The sequence below is a fragment of the Mugil cephalus genome, chromosome 18 (genome assembly GCF_022458985.1).
Source record: "Mugil cephalus isolate CIBA_MC_2020 chromosome 18, CIBA_Mcephalus_1.1, whole genome shotgun sequence".
Classification (NCBI taxonomy): Eukaryota; Metazoa; Chordata; class Actinopteri; order Mugiliformes; family Mugilidae; genus Mugil; species Mugil cephalus.
This window is the reverse complement of record NC_061787.1, coordinates 11981410-12005653: the sequence shown is the minus strand read 5'-3', so window position 1 is coordinate 12005653 and position 24244 is coordinate 11981410. Positions and strand designations below refer to the sequence as shown.

Below are 24244 nucleotides of genomic sequence, written 5' to 3'. Positions count from 1 at the left end.
CGCCCTAAAAGTAGCAAACGTATTTTATTCTTTTTTTTTCTTTTACATAAAACTTATTTTTTACGGAAATAAACACTGGCATATACAGGGTTAAATGTCAGAAAATAATCAAATGGAATAGAAAGAATATGAACATAGCTATATTTAGGTCGTTTTGTCCTTTAATTGTAACGATGTAACAGTGTAAAAATTGAGTATAATGGGATCTGAGTTTGAAATATCAGAATTTGCTTAAAAAAAACACTACCGCTAAGTTATATATAAAAAAAATGTAAAAAGACACTTTTGTCCCTCAGGACATGAGGGTTAAATAATCATTAGAATCAATCATTAGAATAATAAAAAAATAAATGATAATGCTATAATAAATAGTGCTTCCTGATTATTCACTACTATATAATCACTATGCTACTGTCACGTCATCATTACTAAATAACAAATTGTCATCACATTATTCATAAATATAAAACATGATCCATTACACAACACTGACTACAGTTTCTAATCATTCATTTATTTAAAGCATCTTCTAAATCGGAAGAGCCATTATTTTGGTAGTTCCGGCTTAGAAGTCGCGTGAACCGGAGCGTCTGACGCACGGTGACGCTCAGAAATCCCGGCACGCGCACTGGAGGAGAGAGTACCGGAATTAACGGAGGGAACACACGGAGATAACGGATCCTGTGAATTTAACATACCCGAGGGTAAAGACAGCGACATCCCGTCAGACTGAGAGCGGCCGGAGGAGCGAGGCCGTCCCCTCTCCTCTCCTGAAGCCCGTCTTTATAGGTCGGTACTCCGGGGGTCGCTCCCTGCTCGCTCCGTCTTAAATATGCTACATGTTACACCAAAACAAACACGTTAAATTAATAATTCAAAGTAAATAAAAAACAAAAAGTTAAAACTGCACGGTTGACTTGGGGGCAAACAGACAGGTGTTTGCTTGCTTAGGAGGGTTAATCAGCTTTAGTCTGACCGTGAAGATCAATTAAAATCTTTGCCGCCGTCTTCATCGTGAGGATATCGTCTCTGTGTGTACCTTGTATGACACGTTCATTCCGTTAGGCTTAATAAAACGCGTTAAATTTTTATTTTTTATATTATTATCTGTTTTTGTCTTATAGCTGCAGAAATCATTGAGGGTTAAAGGGCTACTCCATCTCACGTTTACATATATGCAAATGTATCAGTTTAATAGACATTAAAGACACTAATCGACCTGTGAGAAGTAAATAACAAACAAATAGTTAAAACTGATGTCTTGAGACATTACACGACTGCTTTTATATGTTGATTGTGACAAATAAGGCTATCAAACTGCATCATGGGAAATGTAGTAGCCTTTAGACTGCACGCTCACCTGATTGGCTGCTGACCGCTAGCAGGCTGCTACCATGGTTACAGTTACCAACGTGTTCGCACTTAGACGAACGAAACGTTATGTATTTATGTAAAACTGAGAAAGGAGCAGGGATAAAAATGGGTAAATGGTTGAAGGGTGATCTTGGAGCTTATTTTATAACTTGTTTTTTAGTCTTTTTCCAAAATTGAATATAAATATTGAGAAACGTTGCAATTATTGCATTTGGTTGTGTGGCTGATCTCAGATGCGCCAGTAGGGGGCCCCACCAAGCTCTGACAAACCTTTTACTATGGAAGAGAGACATTTGAATGAAATAACTTCCAGTAGCATAATTTCATTTCGTTTGTTATTTCTTTCATGGCTAACAGTAGTTAAATTAGCTCGCAGAACAATGTTGTCTGGCCCCAAAAGTCTCCAGAATCGCGTCTGGACAAGCCTAGCCTAACAGTCAAGTGCTAGCATAGCAAGCCAGATCTAATGATAGAGCTAATGTAAGTAACTACATGCTAACGTGAGGGCAACTTCCCTTATTTTCCTAATGTATTGTTAGCATTTGTACACATGAACATAGTTCTCCACGATGTATTGAATCCCTGTTCCAGATATTTAGAAGATATTTGGCTCCAGAAATGCAGTCAGTCAGTATCTGAAGTTGGTCTCAGTCAGCATGAGGGACTATGTTGGTGAAAAACTAAATTTTTTGACCAGTTTTCAGCTTTTATGTCTTTATCTTTTTTTTTTTTGAAGAATCACTTGTATCATTTTAAACTTAGCAGTTTTCAACATGTATTTTTATTATGAGAACCTAAAATGACATTAAGAGTGCTACTACTGAAACAAGTGCCAGTCATTTAAGTCAGTAAAAACACACAAAAGAGAGACCACATACAATCATAAAATACTGTAAAATAATGCAGTAAAATATTAAAATATTGCACTGACAAAAAAAATGGTTTTAGATTTGGTAAACCAAGGGTAAAACGGGGTTAATCAGTAACATGGGAGGGGGGCATCATTTGACAAAGGGTCAATTATGCAGTCAGCCAGTCATGCAGAATCAGTGCAAAACTGAACATTCTGCTGAATCTGGTGGCCCTTGAATGCGTCAATCTGTCTAAGTATTATTACTCACCATGTGTATCCCATTATGGCCACAGTGTACCACTTCATGATGACTGCTTGCAGCATGAATGTGGTACAACAAAGAGCAGAAATTCTAACGGGCGTCTCCAACATCTGGTAGGAAAAGGAAGCTCTACTTCTGTATTTTGATTTGGACTTTGGACAACCATCTTTGTAACCCAAAACTAAATATTCAACTCAGTGATGAAAGATATTTCCAGTGAGTATTTAAAAATTTTGAGAATAAAATTGAGCCCTTATGACTTACTGTGACTATGACTGCTCTGAAACTTTAGATGAAAGTCCCTGAAAATGAAAAAAACAAACAAAAACAAAAAAATACATTTGTTTCTTGACTGATACTCTTCCTTGGACAAGAGGCAGCAGCAGTAGCGGCTCTGTCTGAGCCTCCCCGTGGTGACGATATGGACACAGCCTGGTGTTCACCGTCACTGTCTGCTCAGCTGTGAATTCTCCGGCTGTTCCGTTAATTTGGTTGAAAACGACACTTCATTGCTCTCTTTCTCTTACTGTGCGCAGATGTGGGGCGCGTCGGTCCATGGCTGCATCCAGGTGACGTCCAGTGACCTCAGTCACTTCTGGCTGCTGCTGATTCACCAGAGGACCTCTGCAAGGTGAACCCAGGTTTTTTTTGCATGTTATTTGCTACAGAAGCTTAGCCAGTAATCAGAAGTGAACAGTTGTTTCTCATGGTCGAGTTGTGGTGAACAGCTCCCGTCAGTGGTCAGGGGAGCTGTGCTTTTCTGGAACGTCAGAAGCTCCAACCTATGACATGAGTGAAAGGATGTGCTCTGACATCTTGGTGTTAGATACCACAGGGCATCTTCAGACGTCTGTAAAGTCCAGGCCTCTGTGTGTCACAGATGGTTAAGACCAGATGAGAAAGTGATGGCGCATGCTCCACATGATTAATGTGTTTTTTATTTTGACTTATTGTCCTGCTGCCTTTTACCTGTATTTAAATTATACATACAGAGAGTGAAAATAGACACATTTTAAGGATTTTTGTCCTGTGAATGGCCGTTTATTTTACATTTACACGTAAAATAACACATACATCAATCAGCCAAAACATTAGAAGGCCTGACAGCTTGGCAGAGGTACAGTGGAGTCCATCATTTGATGCTTCAGGACTTGTTTAGGCCACAAAATCTACACATTATGAGGCATATATTCAATTTGCCATGACCATTTCTGCTCTGTTTCTGCTCTTGTATTTCTATCTGGTCACCAGAAAATCAAGCTTTATGGCACTACCTTCATAGAGAGAAACTACTTTCACCCCTACAAGGTAGAGTTGTTCAATTTGTATTAACATCAGAAGAGGAAATGAGCTAATACATTTCAGCAGGAAGTTCTCTCTTTCTCAACAAAATATGGCAAAAAAAAAAATCTGTATTTTATTTCTCTTTTTGTGGGGGGTTCCCTCTTCACATTATTTGCCTCCACAGTTTGTATTATTAACAGTGCACAAGACGGAACAAATCCTCGTCCATGTCGACAGGCTTGATTGAATCTCGGGGTGTGTGATGCTCAGATGAGAGGAAAGAGAATCAGCCGTGTTCACATCACTTCACTAAGCTAAATTTGGCGTTCCTATTTTTAGAGCGTCGTCCTCGATAAAACACACGCAGGGCAAAGATGAAAGCACCGTTTTTGCTCTCAATTAGGCCACAGACGCACACGCACGCATGCACACATACTCATGTATGTATAAACACATGTAATGCGCAGGCGTGTGCTACTGATGAATCATCACTGCTGTAGTTCATGCACTAATTAGTCCGTCTTTGCTTTATAGATAGATAGATCTATCTAAAACACAACAAGATTCAGATCATCTTCACATTTTCACATTTGTTCTTGATGAATAATAAATGACGTTTATAATTTAACTGTTAATTATGATTCTGCTCTGATGCGCGAATGACGTGTGATGAAATGCATTTAATTCCACGCCGGGAACTGTCTCCGTGTCCTTCCTCTGGCCGTCCACCCATCCATCCATCTGTCCAACCATTTGCGTCTCCATTCTCTCTCCTCCTTCCTCCACCATCTCTCCCTCTCATCCTCTCGTTAGAGCTGCTGAATTATTCAGCATCAGACAGTGGGGCTCGGCTGCTGAGCCGGGAGGAGATGGAGAGGAAGCGGCGGAGAGAGGAGGGGAGGTATGGAGGTGTCCGATGCTGCAGGAAGTGGTGAGTCAGCAGGGAGAGAGCCGAGCAGTGGGAGGGAAGACGGAGAGAGTGTACAGATAGCTTTAGGTGACACGGCAGCGGAGAGCACCATCCAGGAGCCTCGCGATGCGATTTTGTCCGTGTGGGTGCGTTCGCGCGTGGATCGAGTCAGGGAAGGTCACGGTGCTGAGGGGAGATTAGCAAACTAGGCTCAGAAGCGGAGGAGCGCGGCGGCACAGATAACGCCTCCTCTGAACAGCGCAGAAACGGGAGAGACGAGAACAAAAAAGGACGAGAGGAGCCGTTACAGTATGGGGGAGAGCTACATGTACCAGCGACTCCCCTACGCCAGAGGAGAGGGGGAGGGGGAGGACGAAGAGGAGAGAGGCAGGAGTGTCGAGGGACAAATGGTAAAGTCTGAAGTTGTGGATGGATGCCTGTGTTTCTTCTCCTCTGGCTGTGATTACAATGTGTGTGTGTGTTTGTGGCAAGTGCTTACAAGTGTGCATGCGTGGTGATGTACTTCTGATTAATTTAATTACCCTGTTTATTCCTTGCCACTTACAGTAGGTGTAGCAATTTAGACGCGAGTTTAACCAAAACATCACTTATGTCTTATGCTGATTCATTTTAAATTATCCTGCAATTAACAAGATGTGTTGACCCCTAACGTTGAACCTGTAACATCATGTCAGGGTCCTGAAAATACCACTGGTTATAGGGTTTGAAACAGATTAATAGTGAAGGCAATTGCAAGTTTAATGTGATAAAAGTGATATTTGATATTTTTGATGTGATGGAAAGTTGGTTTACATGAAGCTCATACACAGAACTGTGGTTTTACCTACCTACCTTTTACCTTTAAACCATCTTTTTTTTTTTTTTTTAGACAGTTTGCTTTTCATAATTTCTCCAGCTTGTGATGTTTTCAGCCAGTTTTAATCAAATGTTCCTAATTATTTGGTTCCGGCTTCTCCAGTGTGAGGGTTTGTCCTTTTTATTCACTGTATTCTGGGAAACAGAAAACGTCTGAAAACATCAAACTTACATGCAAGCAGCACAGAGGCTCCATTGTCAGCTTACGCAAAAATGATTTTCAAATATTTGTGATCTCGCAGTGAAAAAGCGTATTGTTAGGAAGACCAGAGCCCCTTGGCTTGATGATAGGTTCAAAAACAAAAGTGTATCAAAGACAGATATTTACTTAAGCAGTCTACAGTGGCAAGAGTATCGAGCTCATAGTAACAAAATAACTAAAATAAATAGACAAAAGGAAAAAATATATTATCAATGCAGATTTTGGAGAACACTTAATGAAGCTGTTGGTAGGAATAAAAGTGCCTTCATTCATAGAGGTAGAGGGTGTTTTTATACTAAACCAGTGAATATTGCAAATTACTTTTTTTCATTACGAAAGGAAATACGACCGGTTGATGGTACTGTCAGATTATATTATAAAAAATAAGACTATGAAGGACAAACTGTGTAGTTTTTAATTCAAGAGGATAAAAACTTTTTATTGCTTTCTCTTAAAAGAGATAAGCCATGCGGGGTTGATAATCTAGATGGTGGGATACTGAGGCAGGCGGTCATGTTTATTCTGAAGCCGAGATGCCATATTTTTAATTTATGTTTTGAGAGTGGTGTTTATCCACAGCCATGGAAGAAATAGTAGGGAGTCTTTCCCTGGTCCAAATAACATACCTGTGAGTATTTTACCAGTTTCGAGCAAATTAATGGAGAAAATAAAATGTAAGCAAGAGAGTCAACGTGCATGTACAGTGGGCGATTCCACGGGCACAGGACTAACATCACTTACTGACAATTGGCTTAAGTACATCGATGTGAAGTCAATGGTTGGAGCTGTGCTTCTAGACTTTGATGTCATCGATCATCAATTGCTACTCAAGAAACTTTCTGCATATAATTTCAAAGCAGATGCTATCAAGCTCATGATAGGCTATTTGTAGCAATGTTTAATGTTTAATGGCAGCCTTTCCTGTTCTTTCCTGTTTTTGTAAATGATTTACAGATCAGTTTTATGCACTAAAACATGCATCTATGAAGATCTATGCGGATGATGTCTTGATGTTCCAGGTTGTGCCAGCCATGGTTATTTTGCGCTGCACCCGTTTGTAATTTGTGAATTGTACAGCACTTTGGTCAATCTTGATTGTATTTAAATGTGCTTTACAATTAAATTGATTTGATTTGATTTGATTTGTATGCCTCTGCAGAGAGTGCAGTGCGTATTAATTAGTCGTTGCAAATCGAGTTAATGATGGCCTCTAACTGTGTTAGTGAAAACAGGTTAAAGCTCAGTGTTGTTAAAACCGAGTATTATGCTGGTTTCTAGACACATGCTGAGATCTAATCCTGGATCAAGTCTTGCTTTGCAGGTCAGAGAAGCCATGTTGTCGGGTGTGATCATTGACGAAATCAAATTAAATCAAATCAGACTTTATTTTTATAGCACTTTTCCCACAAAAAAAATGCAACTTGTGCTTCACACAAGTAAAAACATAAAACACTTTTCCTGGTCCAGACATATCAATAAAACGGTGTAGGTCCAGAGGAGGTTCACAGCAAGAAAAACTCCACCCAGAAGAGGGCAGCACACCTCCGCCGCTCTGGGAGGAGTAGTGATGAGTGGATGCAAACTGCACTGTCTTGGATAAAAGTCAATCAAAGGTTGGCTTTGTATCCTGAAGACATTTTTGTTTAACATCAGGCACATCGGTAAATCTAATAATCTGTCGTTACATCTACAACCCAACAATACGAGGCATGTTTATGTTTCCAGATAAACTTCTGATGTTCACTTTACTCCACTTGCCTCCACCAGGAACTAATGCACTACGTATAGAGCAGTAACATACTGGAATACGCCTCCACCATAATTAAACATGATAGAAGAAAGTAATAGAAGCAGCGATTAGCAAGGAAGTCATTTTTGGTTAGTTGGTCCATTCTGAAATTGTGTAGAATGGAATATTTTTTGTTGTTGATTTAGTTATGTTTTAAGTGTGATGATTATATTTTATTGTGTACTGTTATATATTTGAAGTAGAGATCCACACTGTGAATACTTGGACCCCAGTGAAAAAAGCCTTCACCACAGTGAAAGCTAATGGGGATCCGTAATAAATAAATGAAATATCAAATAGCAGTGTTTCTTTAATTCTGCCTCATTTCTGCGTCTTTTTGCGTCATTAACTTTCATCAGTAAATGATGCACCGAGTAAAGACGTTTCTAGAATAGAGTTGATGCTGAAGCCTGGTCTCATCAATAATTTAGTTTTCCAGTTCTTTCCAGTACAAACTGCGTCTGTTAACATCGCACTCCATAAATAATCAAGCCCATTTCGTACAGAAAAACTGGGTTAAAACTGTACGTTGTCTACACGGTGAAATGTGTGTGTGTGTGTGCAGATGCAGTGTGACGAGGGAACAGAGTGGCTGCTGGAGCTGCTGACAGATGTTCAGCTGCAGCAGTACTTCCTGCGCATCCGAGACGAGCTCAACGTCACGCGACTCTCCCACTTCGACTACGTCAAGAATGAAGACCTGGAAAAGATTGGCATGGGACGTCCCGGTGGGTCTTTTCTGTTCATCCACAACCCGGCTGCTCTTTGTAGAAATGAACGTGAAGGTGAACATATGCACAAATTCTGATTTATTTGTGTTTGCGTTGGTTCAGGTCAGAGGAGGCTTTGGGAGGCCGTCAAGAGGAGAAGAGCCCTTTACAAACGCAAGTCCTGGATGAGCAAGGTGCAGTACATCCATACGGCCAGCAGGACGCCAAATCACAGCCGCCACGAATCCTGAATCTTTGAAGGCTTCGATTTTAAACACATTTACTTGGTAGAAATAAGCCTATGTGACCTATGTCACTTTAAATAAAAGAAATATAAAACCTACGAAGAACAAAATATGAAAAACAAGGTGCGAGAGAAATCTGTTAAATTAAATGATAAAATGCTTCAGACCTGAGCTTAGAAAGTGTGTTGTGCTTCAGCTACAGTCAGTGGGAGTAACGGGGAAGTGAGGCACTGTTAAATAAACTGGTCAGGAGCCTGATGTCTCGAGGGCAGGAGCTGTTTGTGAGTCTCACTGTCCTTGATTTCAAGCTGCTGTAGCGCCTCCTCGACAGCAGGAGTTTGAAGAGGTTGTGGATGTGTGCTGACCTCGATGATGTTTAAGGCTCTCCTGATGACCCCGCTCTCGTAAATGTCCTGTGGTGATGTTTTTATCACACAGTGGAAGGTTTTCATCTGCTCCATCGCTGTCTCCATGATGTATGACGGGAGGCGTTGCTCCTTGACTTCCTCCTCTTCCTCGGATCAGTAAAGCGTGAGGGGAGGGTAGTCATTCAGGCAGGTTACCCGATGAGATGAGGTGTGTCCAGTTTGTTTTCTGTGGCCAGAAACCCACTCTGTCGATCGGTGCTGAGGGTCTCAAAGCAAACGCAGAACTAGTTGCCCTGGGATGTGCTTGGATTCTGTGTGGGTGCAGTATCCCTCCAGATTGACCGATCGATGGTCCGATTGATGTGCTCGAGTCGTATCTGGCCTTCTTGTTGCACGTAGCATCACCTCAGAGCGAACGCGTAGCATGGAGTCCACCTCACCATTGATCCCGTGTTAGGAAAAGACCTGCAGCATTTAGTGGAAGTGCATTTGCTTCTATATCTACAGTAGAGTCCTCTCTCAAGGCAGATGTCGTCAAACATGCCCCAGTTTATGCTTTCTAAGTAGTACTGAAGATTTCCAAGTCCAGACTTTAATAGTTTTATTAAGTGGCTTTAGGAGGTGTCTGTAATCTGTAGGCTGGGCAGATTGTCCATAAATGTTGCCTTCGTTAAGAATGATTTTAGCATTTTGACCTTTTGTGTCTGTCTTTGAATATTTTATGATCAATCTGCAAATTAATTTTTCTTTTTTTATTATTATTTATTTATAAATTTGTGTAAATACAAAAATCATGAACTTACAACAAGAAGACAAAACCATGAGAAAACCCACCCACCTTAGGACATTCAGCCATTTGTTACAGTAGGACAGTGGAAGCCACTCATAAGCTGAACAACTAAACAAAACTGAGTTTCTCTAGAGGAGTTAAAGAAAGCACGTCTTTTAACCAGCTTGAAAATAAAGGGGACCTGTCAGATTTCCAATTACGGAGGATAAGTCTCCGAGCTTGAAGTGAAGCAAAAGCTATAAAGGCGGCCTGGGGTCTGGTGATATTCGTATCCTCACCTGAAACACCAAAAATGGCACAATCAGTCTATAATTTTTAATCAATTACACCACATCTGTTGTTGAGTGTAAGAAGGAAAATCCATCACGAGCGTGTGCTTCTGGACCAGCAGGTGTTCCCGGTGAAACGGCCGGACGCAGACCCCCAGCAGCCTCTTCCTCAGGGGGCGACGTCTGCTGTGGTCTCAGCCACCAGCGAGGCAGGGGCCTCGCTCACCTGCCTGATCAGAGAGTCCGAGCTGCAGCTGCTCGAGCGGCTCGGAGACGGCACCTTTGGGGTGGTGCGGCGAGGGGAGTGGACGGCGCCCAACGGCAGAGTGGTGAGACTGAAAGGAACCGGCTGCTGAGCCGTCAAACCGGACAAAACGTGGGCTCAGACGACGATTTGGTCGAGTCAAACGACAAAGTTTGTTGTTTTTCCCCTTTTTGCCTCTGTCTAGTTGTCAGTGGCAGTAAAGGTTCTGAAGGCCGGCGTGTTGGACTCAGACGGTCTGGATGATTTCATCAGGGAGGTGAACGCCATGCACTCGCTGAGCCACCAGAACCTGATCCGTCTCTACGGGATCGTCCTCACCCAACCCATGAAGATGGTACCACACTCACACATTCTCAGATTTAACGTCGTATTGGAAAATAATACAGTCGGGTTGTAAAATACAAAAGTTTGATTATTCTCTCACTTAAAACTCAGAAATTGAACAAAGTTTTGGTTTTTGTGATTAGTACTGAAGTGGATTAAAAGATTTATGTAAAAAAAAGTAGAAAAAAATATTAATATATGCTGTTTTTAGGGTGTTTTTGAAGGTGACAACTTTGTCCCTTAATGGTAACAATCTAACACTTTAGGTTACACAGTGTAAAAATGGAGCATTGTGAGATTTGAGTTTGAAATATTAAATTTTGCTAAAAAAACACATCTTTGCCACATATGGCAGCAGAAAACAGAACTACCACGAAGCTATCAAAATAAAATAAAATTGAAAAGGACACTTTTGTCCTTATCAGGGCATGAGGGTTAAGGTCATGATGTACTAAGCTGAAGGTCTGATGTGTTTGAACTTTGACCTTTGACCCGAGTCCTGGTTGTCTCTCCCATCGTTGTCTTTATCCAATTCAGCACATTGAACCAGTAGAACAAGTCAGTGATGAGAGAACCAGTGAAGACGCGCACTAAATAATAGTAACAATAATAAGAATCTTTATTTCTATAGCACTTTTCAAATAAATATAATAAACAAAAACATAAAAATCTACAATTACATCTACAAAATAAAACAAAGTTAAATACAGTTGACAAGTTAATCCAAACCACGTGTTTCAAGTACAGATGTAAACGAGATCCCAGCGTCATCTGACTGAAAACTCTTCTTGTTCATCCTCAAATATTTTCACAACACTGAGATCAAGGAGGTGGTTCGTCCCTCAGGACACACGACTCCACACCTCCTCGTCTTTGTCACTGTGTTCAAGTGCAACCTTTTGGTTTTGCCAAAAGTAATAATAACGCACAGTTTGTCCATTAACCCGTAAACACACTGATCTCTGTCTGTATGTCTGCTGTGTGTCTGAGTGTAGGTGACTGAGCTGGCTCCTCTGGGCTCCCTGTTGGACCGTCTCAGAAAGCGTCAGGGTCACATCCTCATCTCCTCGTTGTGCAACTACGCCGTGCAGGTCAGTTAACGGCAAAAAAGTAAAAAAAAAACACAAGTTCCTATTTTCTATTTTTCACTTCATTTCAACACTTATTTGATCCAGTGCCCAGAAATCTCCTGCTGTTCCTCTTAGATGTTCTGCTTCCTTAATGTCCGGGCTGGAGAGAGTTTTACATGCTTAACCCTCAATAGGGAACTCATTAACCCTAGAGTGTTATTATTGTAGGGCATAAGAAGACTTTTTTTACTTTGTGAAATTTTTCTCTATATATATTTTTTTAATTTTCATGTAGAAAATCAAGATTAACCAATTTACCGTATATGGTTCCTTGCCCCATAAAGGGTTAAATAAATTATTTTAACATTTCCTGATCACAAACGGAGTGATTACATCTGCGTCATGTGTCTGCGTCATGTGCGTCTGGTCAGGTGGCCTGTGGGATGGCCTACCTGGAGCAGAAGCGCTTCCTCCACAGGGACCTTGCAGCCCGTAACGTTCTGCTTTCCACCAACGAGACGGTGAAGATCGGAGACTTTGGCCTGATGAGGGCGCTGCCTACGCACACTGATCAATACATTATGGAGGAGGGCCACAAAATCCCCTTCCCATGGTGAGAGGATCATGGTCACATGAACCTATTTCCTACGAATAAATCAAAGTTCTTCTTTACATTTTGACATCTTTGTACTTTGTCTTTCATCTTCATCTTCAGGTGTGCGCCGGAGTCTCTGAAGTCTCGCACTTTCTCTCATGCGTCTGACACCTGGATGTTTGGGGTCACTCTGTGGGAGATGTTCACCCACGGACAGGAGCCGTGGCTGGGCCTCAACGGGAGCCAGGTTGCTCGTTGTACTTTCTAAACCTGAATAAAATCTAGTCTTTTCGCTGAAGCATCAGCTGATCCTAACGTAATCAATGCGCCCGCCTGCAGATCCTCTACAAGGTGGACGTGGAGGCTGAGCGGCTGTGTAAACCAGACGACTGCCCTCAGGATATTTACAACGTCATGCTGCAGTGCTGGAGCCCCAAACCTGAGGACAGGCCGACCTTCGTCGCTCTCAGAGACTTCCTGCTCGAGGTACGGGGACAGAGACCTGTGGCGACCTCGTATACGTCTCAGTGTTTTCCGTCAGAATGATTCACACACCTTTTGTAATTGATTCATCCTTTCATTAACTCAATAATAACTAAAAGGTCCACCGTTTTTATATTATCACACATGAATTTACTTTAACTTTTATGATTCCTACAATGTTAAGTATGATTTTAATTGGGCATCCAGCTGTATTATTTATCTGTTTACACACACATGGAGCCTAAGTGCATTGCTTGGTTGTAAATGCTTCAGAAAGCAGCGCTTCCGTTCTCGACATCTGCTCTTTGGAGTCTGTGTTTAATTCTGGTCTGAAACACAACAGACGAGGACACAACAATGACTCACAGCCTCTGAACGCCGACCAACAATCGGACCAAACTCCCTGTAATGGTCCAAATTCTCCCGTCTCGTTGTTTTGAGGTCGGAAAGCCGGCGGATCTCTTCCGCTCAGACGCTCGCGCTTAGCGGCCGTGCTGCCGTCTTATTAATTCTGCGAAGAATAAGGCAAATTTGACACCGTTGTGTTTTGGTTTCAGGATTTTTCTGTCATTTCCAGTTCACCTGGAATGCCAACATATTTACACAATCAGTGTCATGGATGAATAATAAATGTTGCCCTGAGGTTGATGCTACGCTAACTTTACTGTCTGACAGGGTGGATTCAGGCATGTGGTAATATCTGTAGCTTATCTTAAACAGAACAGAGAGTTGTAATTGAGTTTTTCTAGATTCCAATTAAGTTTTTTTAATTGTATTTTTGTCTGTTTCGTGGTTTTAATTGTTTTTAAAAACTCTGTGTTTTCTGCAGACCATGCCCACAGACATGAGAGCCCTGCAGGACTTTGAGGACGAAGAGAAGCTGCAGATCAAAATGAACGACGTCATCACCATCATAGAAGGAAGGTCAGTGTGTTTCTTGGCCAGCGGCTCATTCCTCAAAGAACGTCTGAGCTTCAGCCTAATTTTGGTGCAGAAAGCAGAGCAGCGTTTTAACCGGAGTCATGCCTGCACAAAAATACATCTCCTCCTGGAGCTGGATTCCGTGCGTTGTGGAAAATTACTGTCATTATGGCCTCGTTGCTGCCTCATTTTATGATTCGTGATTGTTCATTGTTCTGGGGGCCGTGTGTCCGTGACTGAGACGCTGACGTCTGTTCCCAGGGCAGAGCATTACTGGTGGCGAGGTCAGAACAGGCGGACGCTGCGTGTCGGTCAGTTTCCCCGTCACGTGGTGACGTCGGTCGCCGGCCTGTCCGCCCACGACATCAGCCGACCGCTGAAACACTCCTTCATCCACACTGGACATGGAGACACTGACCCCCACAGGAGCTGGGGACACGCAGACCGCATAGACAGGTTCATAACACACACACACGGGAATTAATATTTTATTTCTCTGTTACTTTTAGATGCTTTTAATATTCAGCCTTAGTTTTTATTAAGTTTACACATTTTTTATTAAGAAAAATGCTAAAATGCAAACCACTGTCCCTCTATGATGTAGCATTACAAACAAAAATTATAGGTTTGTCTTCAGGTCTTCCCTGTACTTTAATTGTTTGATACAAAACCCTCAAGTAGTGTCTGTGAACCTGTAAAGATACACTTCAAATACACTTTTTTAACGTACGATTTCGGGAAAACAGTAAGATCAGAAGTCTAAATTAGTCAAACTTAGGGTTTGCAGCCTTTGAAACAGAAACACTGTCGGCTTGTGACAGATCATCCACTTGTGTGCACGAGCTTTTCAATCAAAGATCATTTGCCAAGTTGTTCAGTAGGAAAAGTCTAAAACTTAAAGGATAATCAGAAACATGTGAACCTCTCATGTAGTAAGCATGTATTTAAATTTGTTTTTTACATGCAAGATTACAAAGTGTTTAACAAAAAGACATTTCTGTGGATATAATGAGACGTAAGATAAAATAATAAATTAGGAAGGAGAAGACGGAGAATCAGAGACGAGAGAATAGAGGCTAGCAGGCTGGTAGCTGAAACCATGATATGCAAAAAGATAAAAGAAGGGCAGGTTTTCCTAGAGCCCTGATGGTAAAATTCAATCCAGAGAGGCCTGTGGGTGCATCGGGGCTGTTAAAAACCTGGTTTTAGTTAAAATCTTCAAAAACATGTGAGTTTCAGTGTCTTGAAAACTATGCTTGGGTTAAATCCCTAATTAGGAAGGATTTATAGATATAGATTATTTTATTTAAGATTTAACTTTGATAAAGTGGGAAACTAATAGACTAGAAACATCTCTTGTAAATTGCCAACAACCGGATATGTCCTAAAATCTTGTGTTTTACAGCGGAAACCATGTAGTCTCTTTTAGCACTGCACTTACTGCGGCTGTCCACTGGAGGGCAGCAGTGCATCACATGTAGCTCAAGAGGCGTTTGACTTTAGAGCTTCCCGGAGGCTAAAAGAGACCGAGACAGGGACGATCACAAGCAGTGTCACTTTAATTCAGCAGTCTTCAGTATCCATATGGGAGACGACTGTGATTTACACATCTTTACTCATATAAACACATTTGTTTTTATCTATAACTTTGTGACATTGAAATGGATCCATTCATTTCCTCAGTCTATATTTGGGGAACCCCATGGACCCTCCAGATGTCCTGGGAATGGATTCAGGTACGGCAAGACCAACCAAACTCCCAAACCGTTCCAAGAGTAAGTTCCTGTTCCCTTTTATTTATTGTTGATTCTTTAAAAAATAAATTGCTTTTGTGCAAGTTGCACTCAAATTGCTTAAATCTGTCTAACAGAGCAGCCTCCCCCTCGTCCGCCCCAACCCGCCGTTCTGCTCAAAAGTAAGTTTCTTCATTCTATTTTTTTTTTTTTTTTTTTTACAATGTTTGTGATCCTCAAACAAACTTTTTAATCACATGCTGCCACTTCGTCCTGACTCCGGCGTTTGTGCCTGCGCGTCCAGAGCCGTTCTACGACTCCGTGATGGATGATTACAACGACGAGGATGACACCGGCAATTCGTCTGGGCTGAAGAGGCTGGGAGTGTCCCTGGGCCTGAAGCTCAGGCCGTGGGAAGGATCTGGCGTGCGCTCGGCCAAAAGCGAGGTGTCGCTCATCGACTTCACCGACGACAGCTTCAGCTCGACCACGCCCTCCCCGCTCACCGAGACGCGACAGGACGAAGACACGCTGAAGGTAATTATGCGCGGTTCAGACTACGAGACGTCAGCCTCACGGCAGCGAGACCTGACTGAAAATGGGACATGGGAACGACAGTTTATCCTGTTAGCGTGTTACAGCGTGACGCCTCATGACGTCCCAGAAAAAGTACCACCGTGTAAGAAATAAAAGTCTCTGTGTAGTTAACCAATTAGAGGACCCAATTCAATTGTTTTCCTTTCCAAGTAGAAGACACCGTACACACCGTTCATTTTTGCCTGCGTCATATCAGTCAGGGCAAGAATTTCTATCCACATATTCCCCTAATTTGACACAGTGACCTTTGTCCCAGAAATATTGCGTTGTTTGAATCTGGCAAGAGAAAGAGTTTCAGAGTTAAAGTTTCATAATGACGGTTTGGTAGAGTATGTGTGAGACATGATGAATCTATGAAAAATATTTCACTCTTCACCAAAATGGTGCATTTTTGAAAAATTTAAACATATTATGGTAAAAGTTCTTAGTGTAGTTTGACAGTGCGCCATGAACCACGTCATGTTTTTATTTATTCATTAATCTGATGATCACTTTTTACTATTTATTAAGTCATTGTGACATGCGGCAAAAAAAAAAAAGAAAAGTGTTGAATCAAATTTAATTAAAGGAACCTTAACTTCACCAGCTGAAAGCAGAGAGGTGAGTTACCTCTCAGCCAAGTTATTAGCAGATGTAGTTTATTCAGCATTTCTTCTTTCTTCTCTCGTGTTTTCTTTTACTTCTTGCCTCATTAAGTATTTACAGAACATATCAGGTATAAAAACAGTATTAAAGCGAATCATATTTCCTTGGTAAAGGAAATAGTTTGTGTATAGGCTAATGTTAGCCGAGGCTACCTCACCTCAGTAGCAATTGATGCAAAGTAGTCAGCTCTCTGCTGTTTTAATACACAAAATTTAATATGTTTTTGTAGAAATGTATATGAGCGTACAGCCAGCGTTGTCTCTGTGAGATAACATACAACAGCTTGTACATTCAGTATTAAATTAGTGCGTTAGTTTGATGGCGCCAGCTTCAGCGAGGAAAACGAGCCTCGCTCTGCTAGTGGTAGGGGACCGGGAGTCATGTTTTAAATCAACCACTGAAGGTAATCAGCTACAGCAACATCTGGGAGGACGACATTCATTTAGTTTAATGATCTGTTGAGTTTAGGAGGAGGGATGATATGTTTCTTCATTAGCTGCACAGCCACTCCCACCCAGTGGAACATGTCCAGTTTTACCTGGAGATTAATCTGGAGATCTGAACTTCTCACGTTCGTCCGACTCCCTCACGAAAAGCTTTTGAAAAGACTTTGCGATCATACCAGTGCAGAAGCTGTGGAGTCTGTGCTGCTACTCACAAACAAGGGGTTCTTGTATTCTCAAAAGGCCTTTTGGCCTAGAAATGTCATGGATAACACCGTTCCTCTTGGATGCACCCAAGGCGAGTTCAGTGTGATGGATGATTAATGCGCATTGATTGATCATACACGTTCATGCTTTACTGGTCTACTGTAGAGCTGCCTTCAATCATCCCTTCTTGAAGGGATCTTCCTTGTCTTGAAGTGTGTTTTATGATTATACACAGGGGGGAAATGTTTTTTTTTATACATATATATATATATTATTTTTTTATGTATGGATTTTGATGTTGGTTCAAATCAGTGTGTCTCGACAAATCACAGACGTTTATCATCCTCGTTCCTCCCGCCTCAGGATACTCCCTCCATCTTGGACTGGCCGCTTCCTCAGCCGGCTTACGACGAGGTCACCGCAGAGCTCGACGACCAATCAGAGGACCAGGAGGTTCGGTCCATCAACAAGGGGTTGACTGAGGAACCTTCAGCCGCCCCCGGGGCTGGCATGACGAGCAGGAGCGAGTCCCAGTCAGCTGACCTCTTCCAAGAGCTGCAGAGAGAGGTAGAGGAAACGACTCGGTGCTTTACTTGCAGTTCGCGGCTGGTGAAGACGTTTTCTTCCGGGCGCTCGCTCGCTGTAAAATGTCGGATCGATTTTTGTTTCTGCCGGTGAATAATTAACACAAGCAAACACCTATTTTGTTCTGTGTTACATTTCTCTGCGGATGAAGGTGATGGTGAAGCTGCAGGTTCCCATGGCGACAGGCCGCTCCCTGCCTTCCTCCCCGCTCCCCATGCCTCTGGCTCCTTTCGGCCCCCATCGACAGATCTACCTCCCGCCTCCTTCCCCCTCTTCCTCCACCTCCTCCTTTGCTTCCTGCTTCGAGGACCGGCCGGTGCTGCCTCCCCGCAGTCCAGTCCCCCCCCTGCGGCCCTCTAAGCAGAGCGTCTCCAACCGCACCGCCCACCCGCACGCCCGCTCCAGCTCCATTTCACTGGGCGACGAGGACGACACGCCTCCTCAGATCCCACCCAGGGACCACGCTTTTTCTCAGCCGGGCTCCCGATCCTGCTCTCCCCTCCCGCTGGTGCCACCGATCTCTTCCTCCCCCATGGCCCTGCCCCCTCCCCCTCTCTCCGTCTCCCCACGCCGGGCTTCCGGACTGCTCGGCCCCCTCCTGTCCTCCACCTCTTCCCTGCCGCCAGCCTCATCCTACTCCTCACGCCTTTCAGCTTCAAACTACTCGTCCAGCTCTTTACTGGAGCCGCTGTCCTTTCGTGAGGGGCGTGGCCTCTCGTCGCTGATTGACAGCCCTCAGAGCTCTGCTCCCGCCCCGCTGCCAGACAGACCAGCTTACCTGGAGAGGTGAGGTCCTTCTTTTTGTGTCTTCTTTTAGTATTTAAAATGACTTAGTTCCAACATTTGCAACTTTTTTTAAAAGTTGTAGAAAATATATAGATTATTATGTATTATGTCTCACCTTAAGCACATCATTAGGCAGCACGATGGCAGTGTTAAACACTAAACACTAAAAGCTCCTAACATATTAACACAAAGAACAAAAACACGACACATGGAATAAAGGCCTACAAAGTGAGAGTGCTGTTAAACTGATGGCCAGGATTTTTATTAACTATTCTGATGCAGTTTCAGCATAAAATTAAGATTATGAGAGTTGTGAAGTGGGATTTAATCCAGAATGTATCAGTTTTCACTCATCTGTCATATTGTGGTTTTCTAATCAGATACGGTGCAGCCAACATGGCGGCCGTCAAACCCATGATACAGCAACAGCATCAACAGCAGCAGCCCGGTGGAGCCAAACCAAACACGTCCTACAACAACAACAACAAACGAACCGCTGCTCCCAGCATGCAACAGGAGCAGAGCATCACGCAGGTAAGTAAAAAAAAAAGTTTTTTTTTTAGTTGACAATCACACAAATGCCAAACGCCAAAGACAACTACTTGGCCTCTTTTATTAAGGGCAGGAAGCAGCAGATACAAATCATATTAAAATATTTTATCAGTATGATTTTCTAGTGTTTGTAAAGTGATGAACTTTATGATAGTTTTCAGCATTGCATGTGTGTCTCGTAGGACAAACTGTCTCCATTTCCCTCTAATTGTCAAACATACGTAATGTATAACAGTCATACAGGCGATGCAGTGTTTGGAGTTTGGAGTAAATCTGTGCTGTTCCACTAGACTTACGGACTTTGTAAATCCCCTTTTTTCTCCATATAGTGTACATTGGATTTTTGTTTTAGTTAGCTGGTTAATAACATTTTAATTCACAATCTCTCAAAACCAAAGTTTTACTTATCAAACAAACTGCAAGGATTTCTCAAATTCTTAGATCAGTCAGATCAGTTTATATCACAAGAGCTCATTCAGTGTTTCAAATAAACTCTTAGTGGTTGTTGATGGTGATGGTCAGTCACACCTGTCTGTCATAATGTCACAGGCCTTTTTCTTTGGCAAATAACTAAATAAAACCATCCACTTACATGGAGGGGGTGGAGCTTATGACCTACTCAGCAGCCAGTCACTAGGGGGAGCTCTACTTGCTTTGACTTCGCTTTTTCCGTTTTTTTTACAGTCCATGGTTTGTCTGAGAATTGAGAGAAAAGCGCTTTTGCTGATTTGAAATCTGTTTGAAGTATAGTAACAATATCCTTTTATTTTACTTCTAACAAATCCTGTCTTGCATATTTGCATATCTTCAAATAAAATGTTTTTACATGCACCTGTGCAGAATATTGATGTTAAAGAGATCAAAGCAAATAAATCTATGGCCCGTATGAGACACAGACCAAAATTTAGACATAAATTTATATTTGATCTTCGGTTGTTCAGTTCTTGTACCCAGGGGCGATAGTTGTGTGAACACAGAGCACATACTGTACCATTCCTACGTCTTAAGATTTTATCTCCGTGTGGCAGATATCATTGTTTCAAATACAAACAGTCCATATGTTCACGCATGGTTGTTTGCATCTTCACGCTCTGATTCATAGGTTCAAGGAGCAGTGCACGGTGTCACCACAGAGGAGTGTCAAGAAGCTCTACAGACTCACAACTGGAGCATCCCTGAAGCCGTGAACCATTTGAAGGTCTGTTTATCCGTCTTGATCTACAAACGTCTCTCAATTAGTTTTAGCCTCACTGTTTTTCTATTTTTTTCTCTCAACAATTGACATTTAAAACACAGAAGGATAATTAATCTTTAAATTATATGGCACAGAAAACACAAGTAGAGCAGGAATATTCTCTGAAAGGATGATTAGCCTTCGGTGATAATTTGCAGTAAATATCCTACATAAACTATACATCACACAAGCAATACAAACAGATATATGTCTCTATTATTCATGTGAGGAACACAGCTGAAGCAAAACAATGCCGTTTTGATCTGCTGCTGTTGTAAAATATGCATGTGAGAGTAGAATAATATCAGCTACAGCATCCACAGAGCAATAAAAAATACATAAAACACATAACAGACACATGAACATGTGCCAAGAGGAGGTAAAAAGGCAGTTTACTTGGTGAAAGTTTACAGGTTCAAGAGGCGATTCATTTATGAATATACAAGGATCAGAACTATAAACTATATAAATATCAACGGCGGAACTGCTCTTCAAAAGTGAAGCCAAAGCAAGTAGAGCTCCCCCTAATGGCTGGCCGCAGTACAGGCTGTAAGCTCCGCCTCCTCCATGTTAGCGGGTAGGACTTGAGTCAAACACTAAAATACACGTCAAGTAATGGAAAAAAATTGGATGGTTTCCATCATTTCAGGTAGTTAATATAATACTTATGCATATTCAAATGCCAATTTTTTTGGTATAAGTTTCATTTAAGTTAGTTATTTGATGCTATAGAAACAGGACGTGACATAATGGTGACCACCAGGTTGCCATGCCAACCACACCGTAAAGCGGTCCCTTGGGACTGTGAGAGTTGTAAAAAAACAATTTTAAGGGTACAATCCAACATTTTCTTGTAACTGGAGAGCATAGTATTAATTAAAGGAAACGCGAGTGAGTCTGGAGGAAGTGTGGTTTTCTCCACGTGGCTCCACTCACTCATATTCCTGTGAAAGCAGCGTCAGTTTGACCTGTGCAAGGAAGTGGGGACGCACCATCCATATTTATATACAGTCTATGATCAGAACAGTGAAGTGACATAAACACAGGAAACACAGTAAAAATGTAGCGATGATGAAAAAAAATAGCACCACCAGTGGTTAATGGAAGCAACTGGTTACCCAGGCAACCAGAGCCCAGAACATTGACTAGCAGCTAGCTGTTAGCTACAAAGAGATTTGGAAATATAGATGAGGTTATAATTTAACAAAATACTGTATTTTTAAGGCCAATTTACAAACTAACTGGCAGTGTTCAAAGGAGCTCCACCTTTGTCGTTGTGATGTGACACATGTATTCAATCCACACACCTGGATTAGTTTTATCACATGGACCGCGTTGTTAGGAGAAACATGGTGTGTGTGTAGTTTTCACTTTACATATCACAGACATGACCGGATCGTATGGAATTAAGATCTCAGACAACCTCTGCAGTTATTTCAGATAAAAACTAAAACTGGCTATGCCACAGGAACTTGAATTAGTTCCATGAGTTTCAAGTTTGAAAACACCAAAAGAACTTTGCCCAACTGCTGCATATATTACTCCCCTCATCATTTGTGTTGAAGGTGGAGCAGCTGTTCCGGTTGGGGCTGCGTTCGAGAGCCGAGTGCGAGGAGCTCCTGCAGCGCTGCCAGTGGAACCTGGAGCAGGCCAGCACGCTCATGCTTGACTCATACGGAACACAACACAACAGGTAAACAAAAATAGACTGGAAACCAATCATATCTTATCCTTGTTTAACCCTTATATTTTGACATTTGGGGAAGTTTCTAATTCCTTTTTCATTTTTTAGATGAACATTTTGATACCTTAAACTCTGCCTGACTCCATCCAAACCTCTTTAGTCGACCTATTTGTATATTAGTTTCATTTAGAGACTAGTTGGCTCATAACTGTGGAGAGAGGAGTCCCGCTAACCGATTAGCTCTGCTCCCAGTCTTCATGTAAGCGAAGATAATTGCTTTGTGACTATTAAATGCTAATTTGTCAAACACTTTGTACATCTGTATATATAATTGTTGAAAAGCAATTATAAAAAATGTTATTCTCACCAGAACAAACTGAATGAACCACCTAAATTAGGACCAGAAGGGCTGTTGCAGCAGTAGCTTTTTTTTACACAGCTAAAAGAAATAAGAGCATTGTGTTTCTAACAACCAAATGAAATCAGGTAAATAATTAGGTTTGTTTTAGTCTCTCACAAACACCTGACAAACGACAGCTGAAGGTATATTCTGTCTGTTGCCTGATATCAAGCCTACAGATGTTTTATCAGAGCTGTTTAACTGCAAACAGATGTCTGTGCCGGTAGAAAATGAGGCCAATGAAGCAGACGACGAGCTAAAAAATGTCGAATCCCACGCAGCTGGTTGGTTGATTTCCTCTTTAACAGGACTCCGAATTTAGATGTTTAAAAAACGTCAATCAGTCACAGATTTTCTAACAAACCTGGACATATGCTCCGATGTCTTTCAGGAAGTGACAGTGACAGGCGGGAGGACGCATTCCTACCACTGACGAGCTCATCTCGATCAAGGCGCCAAAACTGAGTCACCTCAGTGACTCACCACTCCATCAACTCATACATTTTAATGAATGAAGAGGACCACGGAGAAGTGTACGTGCCTCACTTCCTGTACTGTGAACACCTGCTTCTACCTATCTGTGCTCGTTATTAGCGAACATGGCTGCTTTTGAATGAGTCACAGTGTTTACTTGAACTTTGCTATTTATATGATGACTTTTTTTTTTCTATCATTACATAAACATGGAGCGTTTGCGTTTCGTCTGGTAGCTGCTGCAGGAGTGAATGTCGTGAATGAGTGCACGTCCGAGCCCGGGTGTGTCGTTAGCTTACCGCTATGTACAAACACTGTAAACGCTCGAGCCTTTTTTTTGCTTTTGATGAATATAAAATCAGGGAAGTATAAGCTTATGTGGAAATGTACAGATAATAATGTATGTGACACTTTAGTGAGTGTGTCGACACTCGAGCCAGCTGCTGGTCAGAGGAGGAGGAAAAGTTCACCTGCTCAGTGAAGTGAAAATATGACTGGAATCAGATGTTTTATTCGTGTCTTAAAGGTTCCCTGCGGAGTTTCATTCTAAATAAACATCTGCTATGAAGTTGTCCTCTGCTGGTACACTGCAGCTTTTCCTTTCAGTATGTGACCTGTTATGAATAATGACCAACAGAGGAACGTCTCCATCACACCATCACAGGTCAAAACTCCACATGTCATCTTTAAGCACGGAGGAAGTTTTAGTCTTCCAGATGGCTTAAGATACGTATCTCGTCACGAATACAGGGTATTAAGTTAAACTCTACAGGTTTGGTATTTAAGGTAACTTAAGACTTACTTCTTTCTACATGATAATCATGAACAGGTCGAAGAGGTTAAATTGTTTAAGCAGCTGACGTCTTATTTGTTAGGAAATTATCTTTAGCACACGGAAAACGATCCTGATCGCGCCATCTGTGACAAAATAAAATTTGAGAATTGTGCACGCATGGTGGTAAGTGGATGAATTTAAAACATGTCTGTGCATCTTTCACTCTCGGCTGTTATCTCCTGCGCTGACTCTGTTTTACGTGACTGCATCATTCTGTCTAATTAGAGCTGCTTTTAATTGTAAAATGCAAATGCGGCCTTTGCTGTTTTGTAATAAAATGGAAATTCTGTTGTCGGAACCACTGGTATTTTCTCTGGTTATTTGATAAGGCGGATGCAGGTAATTGAAAACTAAATTAGGCTAAAGGGGCTGAATTACACAATGGGATCAAAGAAGGAGTAAATGATCCAATAATCTGGATTTCTAATGTCCCCATCTAGTGTTTTTAAATATTTTTAACTTTTTAACTTTGGAGGGTT

At 41.8% G+C, this 24244-nt stretch overlaps 1 protein-coding gene across 5 annotated transcripts; it reads left to right on the top strand.

Annotated features, from left to right (window-relative positions):
- Nucleotides 1–587: 587 nt before the first annotated feature.
- tnk2a (tyrosine kinase, non-receptor, 2a) lies at nt 588–24063 on the top strand. 5 transcript variants are annotated; one of them, XR_007110759.1, is made up of 24 exons: nt 588–789; nt 3026–3120; nt 3741–3797; nt 4587–5093; nt 8116–8278; nt 8384–8454; nt 10055–10261; nt 10382–10531; nt 11517–11612; nt 12023–12204; nt 12307–12433; nt 12526–12672; nt 13499–13593; nt 13852–14046; nt 15274–15365; nt 15461–15505; nt 15628–15860; nt 17579–17782; nt 17952–18586; nt 18967–19120; nt 20241–20336; nt 21938–22065; nt 22668–22740; nt 22848–24063. XR_007110759.1 is itself a non-coding variant. In XM_047568558.1 (23 exons), exons 4-23 carry the CDS (start codon nt 4995–4997, stop codon nt 22852–22854), a joined length of 3126 nt encoding a protein of 1041 aa, XP_047424514.1. In that variant the 5' UTR covers nt 589–789; nt 3026–3120; nt 3741–3797; nt 4587–4994; the 3' UTR covers nt 22855–24063. The 5 variants fall into 5 exon arrangements, 1 of the variants encoding a protein (XP_047424514.1); XR_007110762.1 differs by lacking the exon at nt 4587–5093; XM_047568558.1 differs by lacking the exon at nt 22668–22740 and having other exon boundaries at nt 589–789.
- Nucleotides 24064–24244: the final 181 nt, after the last annotated feature.

Bases quoted from the DNA above. Each gene is read 5' to 3' on its own strand.
- tnk2a (XM_047568558.1), top strand. From the start codon at position 4,995: ATGGGGGAGAGCTACATGTACCAGCGACTCCCCTACGCCAGAGGAGAG. The intron at 5,094-8,115 runs GTAAAGTCTGAA...GTGTGTGTGCAG, and splicing joins GGAGTGTCGAGGGACAAATG to ATGCAGTGTGACGAGGGAAC. The intron at 15,861-17,578 runs GTAATTATGCGC...CTCCCGCCTCAG, and splicing joins AGGACGAAGACACGCTGAAG to GATACTCCCTCCATCTTGGA.